Here is a 20,454-nt window from a genome sequence, read left to right on the forward strand (position 1 = left end):
GGGGATAAGGAAAGATCATTTACCACTGCAAAACTTGCCCTGAAAAACCTGGCCTGTGCATGCAGGAGTGTTTCAGAATACACCACTCATCCATGGAGTATTAATTTAATTTCATCCTTTATGCTCCCTGTAATATTTCCACTTTATATATCTGATTAAGTCCACCTCCCTTGCATATCCACTTTCCAACAACCACTCCATATTCTTTTCTGTGAGACAACTGTTACGTAAAAAGTGCCTTTTCCACCCCTTAAAATGTTCGTACAGGGGTACTCTTTCTGAAATGGGGTCACTTCTTGGGGTTTTTCATTTCTGGGGACCTCAGGAAATTTATTTAACGTGACATGGCACCTAAAATCCATGTCTGTTTATTCAGGCCTGCAAAAAACAGTTTTTGTACTTTGCCTCTAGAGCCCTGCTGTGCATCAATACAGCAGGCTACAAGCACATATGGGGTGTTTGCAAAGCAAAAAGGGGAGAAAATGGGGAACATATACTGGGGTGCATTTTCTCCTTTAACCCCTTGTGAAAGTGAAAAATTGGGGTCTGCTAGTAATTTTTCATTTTTACAAATGTGTGTTTTGAAATCCCTTCGCTAGTATTTCTGCCTTCTGTGAGACACCTGTTTGCTAAAAAGTACCCTTTCCACCACTTAAAATGTTCATATGGGGGTGCTCTTTCCGAAATGGGGTCACTTATTGGGGTTTTTTCATTTTTGGGGACCTCAGGAGTTTATTTAATGCGACATGGCACCTAAAATACAGTACGTCTGCCAATTCAGGTCAGCAAAATCCATATTTAACTGTTTCAATCTAGAGCCCTGCTATGCGCCCATATATCAGTTTTTGAGCACATATGGGGTGTTGGCGTATTCGGGGGGAAATGGGGAACAAAATGTGGTGTGCATTTTATCCTATTACCCCTTGTGAGAGTGAAAAATGTGGGTGTAAAGAAACTTTTTCTGGAAAAAAATTCTAATTTTTCATTTTCACAGCCAAGTGTTTCCTAATTCTGTGAAATGCCTGGTGGTTCAAAGTGTTTACTACACCCTTTGAAATATTCCTTGAGGGGTGTAGTTTCCGGAATGGGGTCCCTTTTTGGGGGTTTCCACTGTAGGGCCACCTCAGGGTGTCTTCATATGCGACATAGCTCCCAATTACCATTCCAGCTAAATCCGTTCTCCAAAAGCCATATGGTTCTCCTTCCACTCTGAAGCATGCTGTGTGCCCATACATCAGTTTTTGAGCGCACACATGGGGTGTTTCTGTAAACTCATGATTTAGAGTAATAGATTTTGAGTTTTGTTTGGCTGTTAACCCTTAATGTGTTGCAGAAAAAAAAAATATATCGATTCAAATTTAAAATCTGCAAAAAAAAAGTGACATTTAGAAATTTCATTCCCATTTTCATTTAATTCTCGTGAGGCACCTAAAGGGTTAACAAAGTTTGTAAAATCAGTTTTGAATAGCTTGAGGGGTGGTTTCTAAAATGGGGTGATTTATGGGTGGTTTCTAATATGTAAGCCCCAGAAAGTGACTTCATAACTGAACTGGTCCTGAAAAAATTGGGGTTTGGAAATGTTCTTAAAAATTTTAAGATTTGCTTCTTAACTTGTAAGCCTTCTAACGTCCGAAAAAATGGCATTCACAATATGATCCAAACATGAAGTAGACATATGGAGAATGTAAAGTAATAACTATTTTTGGAGGTATTACTATTATAAAAGTAGAGAAATAGAAATTTGCAAATTTTTCAAAATTTTGGGTAAATTTGGTATTTTTTTATAAATAAAAATGAAATTTTGGGACTCAATTTTACCACTGTCATGAAGTACAATATGTGACGAGAAAACAATCTCAAAATGGCCTGGATAAGTAAGAGCGTTTTAAAGTTATTAACACAAAGCGACACATGTCAGATTTGCTAAAAATGGCCTGGTCCTTAAATGGCTTCTGTCACCCCACTAAACTCTTCTTTTTTTTTTGTGTACTTATAATCACTATCCTGCCATATTGCCATACATTATGTTAATAATTTTCGTTCAGTAGATTTAGCAAAAAACGTACTTTTAAGATATGCTAATTACCTTTCTACCAGCAAGTAGGGCGTCTACTTGCTGGTAGCAGCCGCAGAAAACCGCCCTCTCCTTCTGTTGATTGACAGGGCCAGCCGCGATCTCCTCCTCTGACTGGCCCTGTCGGCATTTCAAAAATCGCGCGCCTGTGTTGATTCGGCGCAGGCGCTCTGAGATAAGGAGGCTCGCCTCCTCAGCACTCCCTCAGTGCGCCTGCGCCGGTGACGTCACCGAAAGAGAGCGGCCCCGAACGCATCCGTCCAGCCCTAATGCATTCTGAGTGGACGCGGATCCGCTCAGAATGCATCAGTCTGGCGGCGTTCAGCCTCCGCTCCGCTCAGCAAGCGGACACCTGAACGCTGCTTGCAGCGTTCGGGTGTCCGCCTGGCCGTGCGGAGGCAAGCGGATCCGACCAGACTTACAATGTAAGTCAATGGGGACGGATCCGTTTGAAGATGACACAATATGGCTCAATCTTCAAACGGATCCATCCCCCATTGACTTTCAATGTAAAGTCTGGACGGATCCGTTCAGGCTACTTTCACACTTTAGAATTTTATAAGTTATAATGCAGACGGATACGTTCTGAACGGATACAAACGTCTGCATTATAGGAGCGGATCCGTCTGAGCCTACATCAGACGGACCCGCTCTGAACGGCAGTGTGAAAGTAGCCTTAACTGAAAAACCTGGTGAGATACACCCCCCCACCATACCACTACCGCGCACTTTACTGTACACATTACCACAATACTTACATTCTTTTTTCTATAGGGAATAAACCTAATTTTGATAATCTTTCAGGGTACTGTAGTCCACCCATTCTAGTCATTACTTTAATTGCCCTTCTCTGAACCCTCTCCACCTCTGCTATGTCTGCCTTGTTCACAGGAGCCCAGAACTATACACAGTACTCCATGTGTGGTCTGACTAATGATTTGTAAAGTGGCAGTTCTTATCATGGGTATCTATGCCCTTTTTGATGCAACCCATTATCATATTGACCTTGGCAACAGCTGCCTGACACTGGTTTCTACAGTTAAGTTTGCTGCCCACTAAAAATTACAAAGTCCTTTTCCATGTCAGGGTTACCCAAGCTATTATCTTAATGTAGACTGCATATCTGATAGACTGAAGCTAAAACAGCCTACTATGTACATTGTACTTATCATATGCTCCACTTTTTCTGGCACATTGAAATATGTACCTTTACACTATATTGTTGCGTACTAGACATCATGAAAACCGCATGTATAGCGGTGTTATGTTAAAAATATGCAGCTGATGCCACTATTTAAACCGTGCCCTAGACTTAGTAGTTAAAGTTCACAATTATGAGGAACTGTCGCATATATCTATTAATATAGTTAAGATATCACTAATAGACATTTGCACTAGTGATGATCGAGCACGCTCGGCCGAACACCTGCCGAATACCGCATGTGCTCGAGCGCAATGCTCGAGTCTCCGCCCCGTACTGCCCTCACTGTAATGCCGGAATGCCGAACTGCCCTGGCTGGCCAGAATGCGTCATCGGGTGCTATATAGCACCCGATGACGCATGTTCGGCTCATTCTTAGTAAGCGAGAGCTGTGCTGAGGAAGGGACAGACAGTGTAGGGAGTGATTTAAGAATATTATTACCACCAAAACTTTACAGACCCAAAAGTCCTTTTAAGGACTATTGTGTGTGGCAGCAATATCTATTTTTAGCTCATCCTGCGCTAAATAGCGTACAATAGTTAGGCCGCTGCAGACAGCGACATTAGCTGCGCCACATCTCCAGTGTAAAGTGTGCGCATCCCAAAAATAGCTGTGACATCTAGTGTACTTTTTCCGTAGACGGTGTCCGCTGCGAATAGTGACATTAGCTGCGCCACATCTCCTGTGTAAAGTAAGCGCATCCCAAAAATATCTGTGACATACAGTGTACTTTTTCAATAGACGGTGTCCGCTGCGGACAGTGACATTAGATGTGCCACATCTCCTGTGTAACATGTGCGCTTAAATTTTTTATCTGTGACATACAGTGTACTTTTTCAATAGACGGTGTCTGCTGCGGACAGTGACATTACCAGCGTCACATCTACAGTGTAAAGTGTGCGCTTAAAAAATGTATCTGTGACATAAAGGGGCTACATGCACATGACCGTTGTGTTTTGCGGTCCGCACGGACAGCCATAGGACAGGTTATATTTTTTTGCGGACCACGGAACGGAGCAACGGATGCGGACAGCACAAGGAGTTCTGTCCGCATCTTTTGCGGCCCCATTGAAGTGAATGGGTCTGCATCCAAGCTGCAAAAACTGCGGCTCTGATGCGGACCAAAACAACGGTCGTGTGCATGAGGCCAAAGTGTACTTTTTCCATAGACACTGTCTGCTGCGGACAGTGACATTACCAGCGCCACATCTGCAGTGTAACGTGTGCGCTTCTAAAATGTATCTGTGACATACAGTTTTTTTTCCGTAGACGGTGTCCACTGTGGACAGTGACATTAGCTGTGCCACATCTCCTATGTAAAGTGTGTGCATCCAAAAAATATCTGTGACATACAGTGTACTTTTTCAATAGACGGTGTCCGCTTCTGACAGTGACATTACCTGCGCCACATCTCCTGTGTAAAGTGTGTGCATCCCAAAAATATCTGTGACATACAGTGTACTTTTTCCGTAGATAGTGTCTGCTGCAGACAGTGACATTACCTGCGCCACATCTCCTGTGTAAAGTGTGTGCATCCCAAAAATATCTGTGACATACAGTGTACTTTTTCAATAGATGGTGTCCGCTTCTGACAGTGACATTACCTGCGCCACATCTCCTGTGTAAAGTGTGTGCATCCCAAAAATATCTGTGACATACAGTGTACTTTTTCAATAGATGGTGTCCGCTTCTGACAGTGACATTACCTGCGCCACATCTCCTGTGTAAAGTGTGTGCATCCCAAAAATATCTGTGACATACAGTGTACTTTTTCCGTAGATAGTGTCCGCTGAGGACAGTGACATTAGCTGCGCCATATCTCCTGTTTTAAAGTGTATGCATCCAAAAAATATCTGTGACATACAGTGTACTTTTTCAATAGACGGTGTCCGCTGCGGACAGTGGCATTAGCTGTGCCACATCTGCAGTGTAACGTGTGCGCTTAAAAAATTTATCTGTGACATACAGTGTACTTTTTCCGTAGATGGTGTCTGCTGCGGACAGTGACATTAGCTGCGCCACAACTCCTGTGTAAAGTGTGCGCATCCAAAAAAGTATCTGACATCCAGTGTACTTTTTCCGTAGACGGAGTCCGCTGCGGACAGTGAAATTAGCTGCGCCACATCTCCTGTGTAAAGTGTGCGCATCTAAAAAATATCTGTGACATACAGTGTACTTTTTCAATAGACGGTGTCCGCTTCTGACAGTGACATTAGCTGCGCCACATCTTCAGTGTAACGTGTGCGCTTAAAAAATGTATCTGTGACATACAATGTACTTTTCTGCATAGACGCTGCATACAGTGACATTACCGGTGGTACCTCTCCTGTATAACGTTTCCTCATCCCAAATACCTGTGACATTTCCTGTAATTTTTCATTAACCGCTGGTGACAACATTGACATTATCTGCGGAATATCTCCTGTGTGATGTTTCCACATCCCAAATACCTTTTTAAATTTGTTTGCGCATACACTTCCAGATCCTACACTACTGTACGTGTGACAGACTTTCTATCATATATAACATTTAATATGAAGAAGGCGAGCAGAAAGGGACGGTGCAGTGCCCGTGATGCTGATGGTGCACGCAGAGGCCATGGCCCTGGGCACGGTGAAACTGTGCCTGCTGCCAGAGCACAAGAAAAACAATCATCCACGATACCTAACTTCATGTCCCAGTTTGCAGGGCGGCGCAGGGCACCACTTTTGAAGTCAGACCAGTGCGACCAGGTGGTTGGTTGGATTTCAGCAGAAAAATGCTTCCAGTCGGTTAAACACCACCCTGTCTTCCACCAAGTCCAGTCTCAGTAGCCAAGCGTCTGCTCAACCCAATCGTCACCCTGATCCTCCTTCCTCCCACCATGGAGAGTCTGGGCAAACTATTGATCCCACACTCGGATATTCCGAGGCGCTCTTTTCAGTGCCATTCCTTGATTTGGCCGCCTTGCCAAGCACGTTGAAGAGGGACAGATTTTGTGCCCTGATTCCCAAACTCTTGAGCATCCACAATCACAAGAAGATGACGGTGGGGAACGGCATTTACTGTTGATTGAGGTGGATAATGATGAGACACAGTTGCCAATGAGTCAACCTCAAGTACTGTCTCAAGAGGTTGAGGAAGAGGATGAGACACAGTTGTCAATCACTTAGGTAGTGGTTAGTTCAACAAGTCAGGATGATGAGCAGAGTGAGGAAGTGGAAGAGGAGGTGGTGAACGATAAAGTCACTGACCCAACCTGGGAAGGTGGAAAGCCGAGCAAGGACAGCAGTACAGAGGGGGAGGGATGTGCTGCAGCGCAACAGGCTGGAAGAGGAAGTGGGGTGGCAAAAGGGAGAAGGCGGGCCACACCAAACAGGCCCACAACTGTTCCCCGGAGCACCCCCTTGCGGAAATCTCCCTTGCCAAGGGGTAGGTGTTTCGCAGTCTGGCGCTTTTTTGAGGAAAGTGCGGACGACAAAAAAATTGTAATTTGCAACCTGTGCCATACAAAAATGAGCAGGGACGTAAACACTAGCAACCTCACCACCACCAGCATGATCGGCCACATGGCATCAAAGCACTGGGTCCACAATCTGTGTCTGCGGGTCACACCCCTGCCTCCTCTTCCCCTGTGTTACGTGCTGGCCAATCCCCTGTCGAATGCGCAGGCCCAGATGCCTCCCGCCCTGCACCTGGACCTTCACAAGCACCATCAGCGACTACATCCACTTCCTTGTACAAATGTCCTTATCCCAGGCATTTGAACACAAGCGCAAATATCTAGCCACCCATCCACAGGCCATAGCACTAAATGCGCAGCTTTCCAAATTACTGGCCCTGGAAATGTTGCCATTTAGGCTTGTGGACACTGAGGCCTTTCGCAGCCTCATGTCAGCGGCCATCCAGCGTTACGCAGTCCCCAGCCGCCACTATGTTTCAAGGTATGCCGTGCCCGCCTTACACCAACATGTGTCCCTTAACATCACAAGTGCCCTGACCAACGTTACTGGGAAGGTCCACTTAACCACGGACACATGGACAAGTACATTCGGCCAGGGACGCTACATGTCCCTGACGGCACACTGGGTAAATGTTGTGGAGGCCGGGAGCGAGTCGTACCCTGGGATGGCACAGGTGCTACCGACACCAAGGATTTTGGGCCCTACCTCGATCAGGGTTTCCGCCAGCACTTACGTTAGTGGCTCCAACCCCCACTTCTCCTCCTGCACTTCCACCTCCGAATTATCCAGCGTGCAGCACCAGTCAGTAGCTGGAAGCAGTGTAGCACTGCAGTGGGGAAACGGCAACAGGCTGTGCTGAAGCTGATATGCTTAGGGGACAAACGGCACACTGCCGCAGAGATGTGGCAGGGGATAAGAGACCAGACTGAGCTGTGGCTCTCAAGTCGCCACTCAACCTAGAACCAGGCATGGTTGTGTCTGATAATGGCCGTAACTTGGTGGCAGCTTTGGAGCTTGGCAATCTCACACACATCCGATGTCTAGCCCACGTCTTAAACTTAGTGGTTCAGTGATTTCTCAAAACCTACCCCAATTTGCCTGAGCTACTGGTGAAGGTGCGCCGCGTGTGTGCACATTTCCGCAAGTCATTTACAGCTTCAGCAGGTCTGTCAATGCTGCAGCAGCGCTTGAAATTGCCAGCTCACCGACTGTTGTGCGACGTGAGCACGTGCTGGAACGCCACGTTACACATGTTGGCCAGGCTTTGTGAGCAGCAGAGGGCAGTAGTGGAATACCAGCTGCAACATGGTCATCGCCTTTCTAGTCAGCTTCCACTATTCACAAGCGAGGAGTGGGCATGGATGTCTGACCTCTGTTAGGTTTTAAGAAACTTTGAGGAATCAACACAGATGGTGAGCGGCGATAACGCTATTATTAGCGTAACCATCCCACTTCTGTGTCTACTCAAATGCTCGCTGCTCACAATTAAGGACGACGCTTTGCAAGAGGTGGAAATGAGGGAAGACATTACACTGGGTGATAGCCAGACCACCCTCATTCCGTTTTCTCAGCGCGAATTGGACGATGAAGAGGAGGAGGAGCAGGAGATGGTTGCCTCCGCTACAGAGGGTAGTACCCATGGAAGTTTAATTCCATCTGTTTAGTGTGGGTGGGCAGAAGAGGAGGAAGAGGATGAGGAGATTGAGAGTGATCCTCCTGATGACGACAGCAAAGTCTTGCCTGTTGGTACTCTGGCACACATGGCTGACTTCATGTTAGGCTGCCTTTCCCGCAACCCACGCGTTATACGCATTTTAGACAACACGGATTACTGGTTGCTCACCCTTCTTGACCCCCGCTACAAAGAGAATGTCTCATCTCTCATTCCTCTGGTGGAGAGGACGAGCAAAACGGTGCAATACCAAAAGATCCTTGTTGAAAAATAGCTCCAAAAATTTCCATCTGACAACGCTGGTGGCAGAGTCCGTAGTTCCTTGGCCAACCGAGGACGGGAGACAAGGGGAACACACAGCAGTTCCAACAGAGACAGGGCAACACTCTCCAAAGCCTGGGACAGTTGAGTGACACCCCGCCAGCACCCTCACCCTGATGCGCGGCCTAGTGTCACAGGGAGGGAAAATTTTTGGAAGATGGTGAAGGAGTACATAGCAGACCGTGTCAGCGTCCTCAATGATCCCTCAGTGCCTTACAACTACTGGGTGTCCAAGCTGGACATGTGGCACAAACTGGCGCTCTACGCTTTGGAAGTGCTGGCCTGCCCTGCCACCAGCGTTTTGTCTGAGCATGTATTTAGTGCTGCTGGTGGCATTATAACAGATAAGCGCATCAGCCTGTCAACTGAAAATGCTGACAGGTTGAACAAGGCCTGATTGACCATGGCTTCTCAACTCCACGAGAGGAAAGCTGATGACCATAAAAGCACTTTAAATGTGTTGTTTATAATGTACTGAATACACTGTATTCCCATGCACCCCTTCCACCACAAACAAGGGTATATGGTTGAATCTTCCTTTTCTCATCCTCCTTCTCCTCTTCCATTATATCAACATGCTTATTCGTCGCATATAATGCCCTCGCATATATGCTCTTCGCATATAATGTTTTACAGGGTCAGCTCAGCTGCAGGCCCTCATATATAATTTTTTGCAGGGTCAGCTCACCAGCAGGCCCTCACCTACAATGTTGTACAGGGTCAGCTCACCAGCAGGCCCTCGTATATAATTTTTAGAGGGTCAGCTTACCTGCAGGCCCACGCATATAATGTTTTACCGGGTCAGATCACCAGCAGGCCCTCGCATATAATTTTTTACAGGGTCAGCTCACCAGCAGGCCTTCTCCTACAATCTTTTACAGGGTCAGCTCACCTGTAGGCCCTCACCTACAATCTTTTACAGTGTCAGCTCACCAGCAGGCCCTCATCTACAATGTTTTACAGGGTCAGCTCACCAGCAGGCCCTCACCTACAATGTTTTACAGGGTCAGCTCACCTGAAGGCCCTCACCTACAATGTTTTACAGGGTCAGCTCACCTGAAGGCCCTCACCTACAATGTTTTACAGGGTTAGCTCACCTGAAGGCCCTCGCATATAATTTTTTTAGAGGGTCAGCTAACCAGCAGGCCCTCGCATATAATGTTTTACAGGGTCAGATCACCAGCAGGCCCTCGCATATAATTTTTTACAGTGTCAGCTCACCAGCAGGCCCTCACCTACAATCTTTTAGAGGGTCAGCTCACCTGCAGGCCCACGCATATAATGTTTTACAGGGTCAACTCACCTGCAGGCCCTCGCATATAATTTTTTAGAGGATCAGCTCACCAGCAGGCCCTCACCTACAAGTCCAGTCTCACTATCCAAGAGTCTGGTCAACACAATCCTCACCGCCGGGGGTCGCGTAACTAGTTATCACGCAGGATTCTCGTTCGTTATCGGAATTAACTAGACAAATCGCTCCACCAACTAAGAACGTCCATGCACCACCACCCACAAAATAGAGAAAGAGCTATCAATCTGTCAATCTTTTCCGTGTCCGGGCCGGGTGAGGCTTCCCGTGTTGAGTCAAATTAAGCCACAGGCTCCACTCCTGGTGGTGCCCTTCCGTCAATTCCTTTGAATTTCAGCTTTGCAACCATACTCCCCCTGGAACCCAAAGACTTTGGTTTCCCGAAAGCTGCTTGGCGGGTCATGGGAATAACGCCAGTCGTCATCGTTTATGGTCGGAACTGCGACGGTATCTGATCGTCTTCGAACCTCCAACTGTCACCTCCCTTCCCTGCCCCTTCGCCTGTGACTGACAGCCTGCTGTTTGGCAAAGGCAGCAGAACTCTCGTGCATAAGTGGTGTCAGTCACAGCAAAGGGGCAGGGAAGGGGGCGCGGTTACCTTGACTTGAAGCAAGGAGGCTGCTGCCCCCTTGACTTCAAGCATGACTAGAAAATTACGCCGGCAGGGGATAAAAGAACGTTTTCTGAGCTTTTGCTTCATCTGCCTTCAGGAAGAAAACGATTGTCAGGTACTGCTGGCGGCTTAGGATGGTTTTTGGAGGTGACAGGTTCCCTTTAAAGAACAAGGAAATATCACTCTTTCCTCGCTGCAGTAGACGGATTGGAGACAGTTTCATAGACATTCTTTTGAGCTCATCTGCTGCAGCGAGGAGAGAGAGTGTGTTTTGCAAGCGCTTCTCTCCCCTTGTTCTAACAATATGTCACTGACATATCAAAAGTTTTTTTAAAGCTCAGTGTCCCTTAAAAATTTAAAATGGGGGTCTGTCTATGACACTACTTAATTTACTTAGTATATGGGGGTGTATGATATCTGGACCCGTCTATTTTAATCTTTTTTTTAAGATGCCACTGCACTTCTTCCTGGGTCAGACAGGCCACATTTAATGTGGAGTTTACTATGTCACTCAGCATTCACCTGCGATTTAATTTTCCTCAGTGAATGCAGTGAAGAAAAAAACATTTAATAAGTTTTCTTTCTCCTCATCATTCTCTATAACTTCTCTCTCTTTACCTTTTAAAGGACCATAGTTTTCACACGTGTCGCAAGGGGGCGGGTCACCGCCATGACCTGCTATTGGCTGCACCCCCTCTTTATGGATGTTGATGTCTGCAGGCAAGGGAGATGCGAAGACAGCCGTGGAGCAATCAGGGAGGAAACCAGCATCGGGGACCAGGTAAGTATGCATGGTGTCGCAAGCCAGGGCATTGCAGCAGGGATTATTCAGTCTTTTAAGCACACATTGGAAGGTATGGAAACAATACTGGTTGAAGGGATCACATGGGTTATATAGTCAGCTGGGTTATAAGGCAGCAGATGCATTGTGGCGTTGCAGCTAATAGCGGATGGTAGGCATAAGAAGAGGGAACATTTTTATTTAGCAATTTGTTTCTGCACTTGGTGGGTTCTGTGATGTATGTAATTTACAGTATGTAACCTGCTGTGATGAAGATATTTCATATTATCTGTTGTAACTTGTTATTGTTATGCAATACCTTTTGTTGCTATAACTTTTGTTTTTTACATTAGCACATTCAAAGGAAATGTTTCATCACATTTCATATGTTGTGTAACATTTCTTTCCTGCTTTTTAGTATGCTGTCCTTAAAGGGGTTCCAACCCCTATAATGGCCCGCAAAATGTATGGGCACCTCATACAGTTTATGCTTACCCCACTCCCCGTCACCCGCGTTGCTCCTGATGCCAGCACGGCCACCACAGTATTGCGGGTAACATAGTAAACAATTAACATAGTTTATAAGGCCGAAAAAAGACATCTGTCCATCCAGTTCGGCCTGTTATCCTGCAAGTTGATCCAGAGGGTGACGCTAGGGAGGCTTGCTCCCGTCGCGGCCTGCTATTGTCTGCCCCATCCCGCTCCCTGTCACCAGATGTTTTGATCCGCACAACAGGGAGATGCAGCACCAGGAGCTACGTTGGTGCCGTGGAGCGGGGTAAGTATAACCTGCATGAGGTGCCCGGGCATTTTGGATAACCCCTTGAATAGAACCTGCATCAACTATGTAAGGCTAAGGGTTCTTAATGGACTTTGCCAGGATAGCTTGCATGTTGCTGAAACAAAGGGAATATACACTAGTCTTATGATGGATTGGAGGTACAGCATAAAAAATCTTCATTGAGCATTCTAGTTTCTAGTACTAACAATAAAGGCCTTTCTATATCACCAAGTCAGTTTCGAGCGTTGATTGACGCTATAAATAGCCACCAAGGTATCCCAGATTGCTTTATCCAGGAAGACATTCTCCTGTTTGTAGGCTCTGACTGGCCCACAGAGGAACAGGTGAATCCCCGGTGGGCCCCTGACAAAGTAATGCTTCCTTCTTGTGGTAGAAGAGGGAAGAAATGTAGCAAAAGCAACCAGAGGCACAGGTTTTATACTGAGGACACTGAGGCTGGCACTGGAGGCACGGCCCTCTCTTAATATGGATGTCAACTTATGGGGAAGCAAATGGTGTGGTTGGTGAGGATTTAAAAGAAAAAATTTTAAGGAGTTGTCCCACAAAAAATATTCTACACTTTTTGAAACCAGCACCTGGATCTAAATACTTGTAATTGTAATTGCATGCAATTGAAAATTGAGTTTAGCAACTGAGTTATTCAATAAAATGTATCTGTATGGCACCACCTGCTGGTCATTTCCTCATCCTCATCTCTCTGTCCTCCTGCCTGAGATGGTCATACATGCTCAGTTCTATCCTTCAACTGCCACCAGCCTTATCATCTGTTAGAAGCAGTGATAGTTAAATCTGTGAAAAATAAAAAGGTGGAATCTGACTGCTATGGGCAACTAAGCCAACTCTACTTTACACCAGTTTGATAAATCTCACCCAATGTGTAATGATAAAGAAAGTCTCAAGGAACCCAAAGCAAAAATTCCAACAGAGCTGCTCTTCCTACTGAAACTGAAGACAGGAATTTACAAGCATTGTCAGTCATATTGGAATTAAAGGTGTTTTCAGGGATTAGTATAGTATTTAACCCTTTACGAACGCAGAAAATGTCAATTTTTCTGTTTACGTTGTTTCCTCCCCACTTTCCAAGATCCATAACTTTTTAAATTTCCAGTTCACATAGCCATTTGATGGCTTATTTTTCATGGGACAAGTTGTATTTTTAATGACATCATTTAATTCACCATACCTTGTATGGGAAAATGAGAAAAAAAAATCTTTGTGGGGTGAAAAAAAATCTTGCCATTTTGCATTGCCATTATTTTGCGGTACATATGACTTTTTGATCATTTTTTTATTGAAATTTCCAGGGGGAGGGGGCAGTGGGGGGGGCTATGTCTTTGGGCGTGACCAAAAAGCAGCAAATTGGCTGGCTAATTAATTTTTGTTGTGTTATGGCATTCACCACACATGATAAATATTGTTATATTTTAGTAGTTCAGGCGTTTTTGTACGTGGAGATACCAATAATGTTTGGGAAAGGGAATGATTTGAAATTTTAATAATTTTGTGTTTTTTTTATATTTTCAATTTTTTACTGTATTTTTGCCGTGCCTCAGGCGGGACAGCACAGAAAACTTTCTATGACAGGCCTGGGAGCAAGCTGCCATAGCTGCTGATCGGCAACGTCTCAGTTTTCCTAGAAGCTCATTTGCATATATTAATACTTCATTTTTCTTGGCAATAGAGGCACATATGAATACGGGACCAACACAGATGCCTTCAGCTGCCAAGTGCACATATAACAGGTCAGCCAGTGTCATAAGTATAAAACTTGCCCTTTAAAGGATGTTGATTCAAAACAGAAAACCCCTTTAGGCCTCTTGCACACGACCGTATGGCTTTTTCAGTATTTTGCGGTTCGTTTTTAAAGGACCTGTTGTTCATTTTTTTGTTTCAGTAGTGTTTCCATTTCCGTTCCGTTTGGTTTCCGTTTGTGATCCGTTTTTTGTGGATCGCAAACAGAAACGGAACCATACAATAATGTTTAAACAGTAAGTACATAAAATAATTGGCCTGGACATAAAATTTTCAATAGATGGTTCTGCAAAAACGGAACAGATACGGAAGACATACGGATGCATTCCGTATGCATTGCTTTTTTTTGCAGAACTATTGACTTGAATGGAGCCATGGAACGTGATTTGCGGGCAATAATAGGACATGTTCTATCTTTGAACGGAACGGAAATACGCAAACGGAATGCATATGGAGTAACTTCCTTTGTTTTTGTGGACCCATCAAAATGAATGGTTCCGCATACGGACCGCAAACGAAATCTGCAAAAACGGAACGGAAATGAAAAAAAAAATCTAGTTATCTAGTCATCTTCCTTTCACCCCCTATACTCTATTATCTTATAGGTCTTGTGTATGTTACTTGCATTCCATAGTCACATACTTGTGCTTACCGTGCAATTTGGACTAGATAAACATAAGAATAGAATATAACAAAACTGGCTAAATTTTCTGGCTATACAGATGAGAACCCCAATATGGAACAATTAAGGAAAGAAAGCACAATCTACTGCAGAGACAATAACCAAACTAACTCACAAGATAATGCTGTCACCTGGAAGTGATGACGTCACCGCGCCCAGCCAGCATGATCACGTCATCACGTCACGGCACAATGTCTTCCATCGGTGTCTTCAATCAAGATGGCCGCTATGGCCTCTCCGCAATCAGATGGATAAGGTGAGTATGTTTTTTTTTTTTTTTAAACTGGATTAGCCCCTGAGAGGACTTAATTTTAATCTCAGATGCCGCAGGATCTGAGGTGTTCAATGACGGGGGAGGCGCAATCGTTCACCATCATTGCACCCTCTACATACAAAGAAATGCGCCTTACGACAAAGTAATTTGTCAGAAATCGAATTTCTTTGTGAAATTCAGCAAAGCAAATTTTTCATAACTTCGTTCATCTCTATTCATACTAATAAAATATGCAAATTACCAGAAAAACTGACCCTATGAAAAATCTACAATGCCTACCATGTGCTATTCATGGTCATAATGGTCATATCTGAGCAGAGGGGCTTTTGGATGCCTTCAGGCACCAGGGCCTGGTTGTAACTAGAACCTGTGCACCCCTGATAGATATCTTGTGGTTCTTTGTGTTACATATTATCTTTACTTACAGCACTCTATAGGTATGGAGGCCACTTGTAGAGAGATGCCTTTTCCTCCTCCTTGTGGAATGTGCACCCGGAAAACAAGGCGGACACGTGTGTTTTTGCGGCCAATATCTGTCTCTCCCTTCCTAAGTTCGATGTCTGAATTCCGGAGTTTCAAGATTCCCGCACAGTCTATACTGAAACATGGACATAAACAGGATCCATCAGTAATGTATATAGATATAAAATACACTTTATTATGGCTCTTAAATGGGTTGTCAAAGTTATAAATAATAAAATAAGGCCTCCTTACCATTTAATCCATCTCCATTTCCAGCACTGTAGCTCCAGTGTACCCCTCCAGTCTGTGTTTACAGGCTACAGTGCTGAATTAGCTGTATCTGGCACATGACGGCTGCAGCCATTCACTGGCCTCAGCAGTACACAACACCAGACTGCTGAGGCCAGTGACTGGCTGTGGCAGTCATGTGCCGGATGCAGCTAATTCAGCGCCGCAGCCTGTAAACAGAAACTAGAGGTGGGGACTGGAGCTGCAGTGCTGGAAACAACAGGGATGAATGGGGGGTATGTGTTCTTTGGGGACATGGAGGGAGGTTTCTAAAGTCGGAGAACCTCATTAAATGTAATTCACGCTAGTTCATGTCATGCAGCTTACTTGGCACACATGTTGTTCTCAGGCAGAAGAGACATTTCCAAAACTTTGGTGCTTCCTACAAGGGCTTCATAACTTGGTGTAGCAACCATTTTTCCTGTGATCCGATGAACTTGGTAGAAGGCATGAGGTCTCAGGTTGCGCTCATCTGCAGTGCCAATGAACATCTGAAGAGTAAGAGGCTTTTCATTGTATCCTAAAAGCTGCAAAGATAGCATTAGATTCATCTTTCTGTGGGATGAAAAATAGGTTGTAGTAAAGGGCAGATTTGTACCTATGACACTGTCTGACCTGTTACATGTGCACTTGGCAGCTGAAGGCATCTGTGTTGGTCCCATGTTTATATGTGTCTGAATTGCTAAGAAAATGAAGTGTAATTGCAACGCCCCCATTGCTCCTAGAGGCTCATTTGCATATATTAAAACATTATTTTCCCCAGCAATGCAGGCACATATGAACATGGGACCAAAAATGATGTCTTCAGCTGCCAAGTGCACATGTAACAGGCCAGCCAGTGTCATGGGTACAAATCTGCTGACAGATGCCCTTTAAAGATTGCTGAATTAAGAATCTTGGTTTGTAGAGGAAGTATGGGACCTCCCCTTCCCCTCCAGCCTCTTAAGTCATATTCACATATAGTGTATTTACAGTGATCACAAACATTCACACTACAGTATCCTGGGGATTTTCAAGGTCAATTCCACAACATGTAATTAATGGCTTATTATATGGAAAAAATAAAAAAGAAACAATATATATAAAAATACATATACCTGTTTATTCCTATCTTAAAATATACATCTATCTCTATAGGGTAGCAATATTTAGCATATAAATCCTTAAAACATAAATTAAAACTGGCCAATTTAACAAATCATACATATGGTGCTTGTACTGCGATAAGATGTGGTCGCAGTCCCTCTCTTAATTCCGTGTGCGGAGATCACGCACTTTTTGGAATAAAAGTTCACAGCGATATTATAAGCAATTGCACAATGTCTCATGTATTATTTTCTTATGATATATTGTAATCAAATCATAGTCTCTTTGTTGCCACCCAATATGTTATATTCCCTCCTCACAGAGTGGATCTATACATAGTGTGTTTACTCAGCGCTTCAATTAGACAACAGACAGTATTTCTCCGCTCACCGCAGTCCCAGCATTTGATGTAGTATCGCTGGTATCAGGGTACATACGTGACTGTATCTCCCATTCGGCTGCGGGGTGTCTGATCTACACGTTGGTGCCGGCACTAGCTTTACCCCGCATGCGGGTTAGAAGTTCCGGGACGCTGATTGCAATGAGGGCTTTTCCAACACCGGTTGTATTCAGTGGCAATGCGACTTTTTACTGCTGCAGCAAATTCTTTGTATCTCTGTGTCCAGATATCTTTCACACGCGTTTCGAAACCTTACTGGTGTCTTTCTCAGTGGTCTGAAAATTGTGTGAATAGCGAGGGACAAAATCACTCTTTATATTAGATTGTCCTGATCTATAAAAAACCTAGATCGGACTATTGCATTCCTATAAAACCTGGACCGGACCATATATTCGCAAGCATCTCACATACACTATTCAGATGGTGCGGTACATGTATTCAGGACATATCAAATTGATTTAATCCAGTGTTTCTGTGGAACTATACCCTGGTTATTATATCACCATTTGATCATAAATAATCTCTTAAATAAGCTGTCGGGGATTTGCTCTTCTCCGGGGGTCATTCACACAAGTATCTTCGCCAGACACCAAGTTTAAGGTCCAAACGTAGCTTTTATTTGGCACCTCAGCAAAACAAATATAATACAAAACAAACACCTGCCCGGCTGGGCTCTAACTAAACATATGGTAGAATCCCTGACTCACCTATAGAGTACTGTTCAGACACAGTGTTAGGTCCGGCTTTCTCAGCCAGGCGTATACCAGTCCCCAGGCTGTAACACGGTCAGTCCAGGCTATGACCCAGCCTCGTGGTTTCTTAGCCTAGTCCGGCTGGAACCACACACCCAGAGCCTCACCCGGCCTTTGTTTGCAACCACGCCCCCGACTGACAGTCTGGGATGGGCTTTTACTCCCCAGAAATGATCCCAGGTGATTACACCTGGGGATCCCTCATGCTAGGGAAAACCTGCCCTGGAATGGGAGGGGTGGATTGGCAGCTCCCTCTACCAACCTAGCTCCCAATCCAAGTAAAATCCAGCCCTTAAATACTAAACAAAATAGCTCCAGCAACTATGCCTTGCTAAAGCCAGCACCACTCTGGAACTTTACTTATCTCACCCAGTTGAGGAACCTGGTTGAGATATACCTCTCTTCCGGGATCCTTATTCACTTTAGCGTTCACATCACCACAAAGCTTAGAATATTCATATTTGATAATATTCAGCAATATATCCTTAATAGGACTTTTATATACTATGTTTATGATCCACATCTCTGTAGAATCTATATAGTTTGTCCTCATACATATACTATTATTGCATTTCCCTATATCTGAAGATGCAAACAAGATAAAGTAAAAATGCAAATAAAAATAAAATGTGAAAAATAAAAAAATGAGAAATAAATAATAAAATATGATAATAGAAATACACATAAATATACTTGTGCACAGTTATGATCCACTGCCAGTTATAGGGGATATTTAGTCCTGCATCTAAAGCGCTGGTCTTAATAAATTACTCCCATAGACTGTAATGTGCATGAGGGATCCATCACCACGGACAAAGTAGTGCATGCTTCCGCGGTGTCACCACTGATTCATGATCTGTGGAAAACCACTGATGTGTGAATACATACATTAAAGTCAATGGATACCACAGAACACATACGCAGTTTGCCGATGTGTAAAAAAAGAGTTATCCCTGATCCCAGCAGCTTCAGAAGTATGTCAGCAGGATTAGTTACAGCCGACACCGGACTGTGCGTCAATTCATTTGTGCACCAGTTTAGAATGCCATGACCCAGAAATTGGTGGACCGGTCAAACAAATGCACAAATGTCTCATTTGTAAGTACTGCATTGGCAGCTGATTTTGCTCAGGCTCAGAGCCAGATGGGATTTGGATACCAGCAGGGACACATGGCAGCCAGATAAAGCAATCAAATTAAAATCAGGTTATAATATATACAATTATGCCTCATGCAGACGTCAGTGTTTCACGGACGTGTGCTGTACTTGTTCTCCACGGACAGCACACGTCCCTATTCATTCCCTATAATTTTAGGGAATACTCTTGTTTTCAGGGGTCCTGTCTATATAACTTTGTTTTTGGGTAGTAATTATAGCTACTACACTATTAAAGGGCAGATCTGTCAGCAGATTTGTTCCTATGAAAATAGCTGACCTGTTGCATGTGCATTTGGCAGCTGAAGGCATCTGAGTTGGTACAATGCTCATCTGTGTCCACATTGCTGAGAAAATGGTGTTTTGATATATGCAAATGAGTCTGTAGGAGCAACGGGGGTGTTGCCATTACACCTAGACTCTCTGCTCTGTCTGCAGATGCTGCACCCTCTGCACTTTATTTGACAAAGTCAGGCATTTGAGATTCATTTTGGGTCCGGTTCAATGAATTAAAAAAAAAGTTTGGTTCAGACCCGAATTGGTTCAGATCGAACAGAAGTTGTTCCAGTTGACCCGAAAGTTGGTATATAACCTCTTCTAGCCTCCTAGGACAGCCTCCTAATTTTTTTCAGAAAGACTTGGTATCTGCGGTAAAGTGATCTGTATAGATCAAGGACTGGTACTTATTATTAGGCTTAAGCCTGTATTACACTGTCTGATTTTTCAGCATGATTGAGTGGCATTAGCAGCATGATGCAGGCCGCAGCAGCAGTACAAAACCTAATAATAGGCAGACAGCAACAGTGGCAATATGGGGCACCGCCAGCAAGACGAGGTCTGTGAAGTCTATGGATTGGAATCAGCAGGAGGATTGTGAATATCCTCCTGAATCCAGGTTCATTTTGACAAAAGTGATGTTCCAATTGTGTGGAAACTGAAAATACAGAAACGGATGACTGAGGCTTGACGCTCAATCTCAACTTAACAAACACAGGCAGATTGCTGCCACACCGTGGGTATTGCTGCAGTAATCACGTATATATGCTGCTTAAATGAGCTTGACGCTGAATTTCAAATTGACACACACAGGTAGGTTGCGGCCACAGCGTAAATATTGCTGTAGTAATCATGTATATATATATATATATATATATATATATATATATATATATATATGTAATGAATGGCAGCACCAACCTTAAAGTTTCGGAAATCGGGTGCAAGCTCCAGTGGGAATAGCGTCCCAGGATGATACGAATGAAAAATAAAGCAGCACTCCAGTAAAGTGAAAAAAAGACTGTTTATTCACCCAGTGGTGACGCGATGTTTCGGCTCCAACATGAAGCCTTTCTCTCATATTCTAGGTTCTTCAAAGTAGCCACCTTT

At 44.3% G+C, this 20,454-nt stretch overlaps 1 protein-coding gene across 2 annotated transcripts in view; it reads right to left on the reverse strand.

The window, feature by feature from the left end:
* Positions 1-20,454, reverse strand: part of NFATC4 (nuclear factor of activated T cells 4) — an 85,453-nt gene that overhangs the window by 23,119 nt on the left and 41,880 nt on the right. Inside the window, exons 4-5 of one of the 2 annotated variants that reach the window (XM_040416794.1) lie at positions 16,003-16,166; positions 15,351-15,523 (exon numbers count right to left, since the gene is read on the reverse strand). In XM_040416794.1, coding sequence (XP_040272728.1) covers positions 15,351-15,523; positions 16,003-16,166 — 337 coding nt within the window. Of the gene's footprint in view, positions 1-15,350; positions 15,524-16,002; positions 16,203-20,454 lie in introns of both variants that reach the window. The other variant, XM_040416793.1, reaches the window with a different exon arrangement.

This window comes from Bufo bufo, chromosome 2, assembly GCF_905171765.1.
Source record: "Bufo bufo chromosome 2, aBufBuf1.1, whole genome shotgun sequence".
NCBI lineage: Eukaryota > Metazoa > Chordata > Amphibia > Anura > Bufonidae > Bufo > Bufo bufo.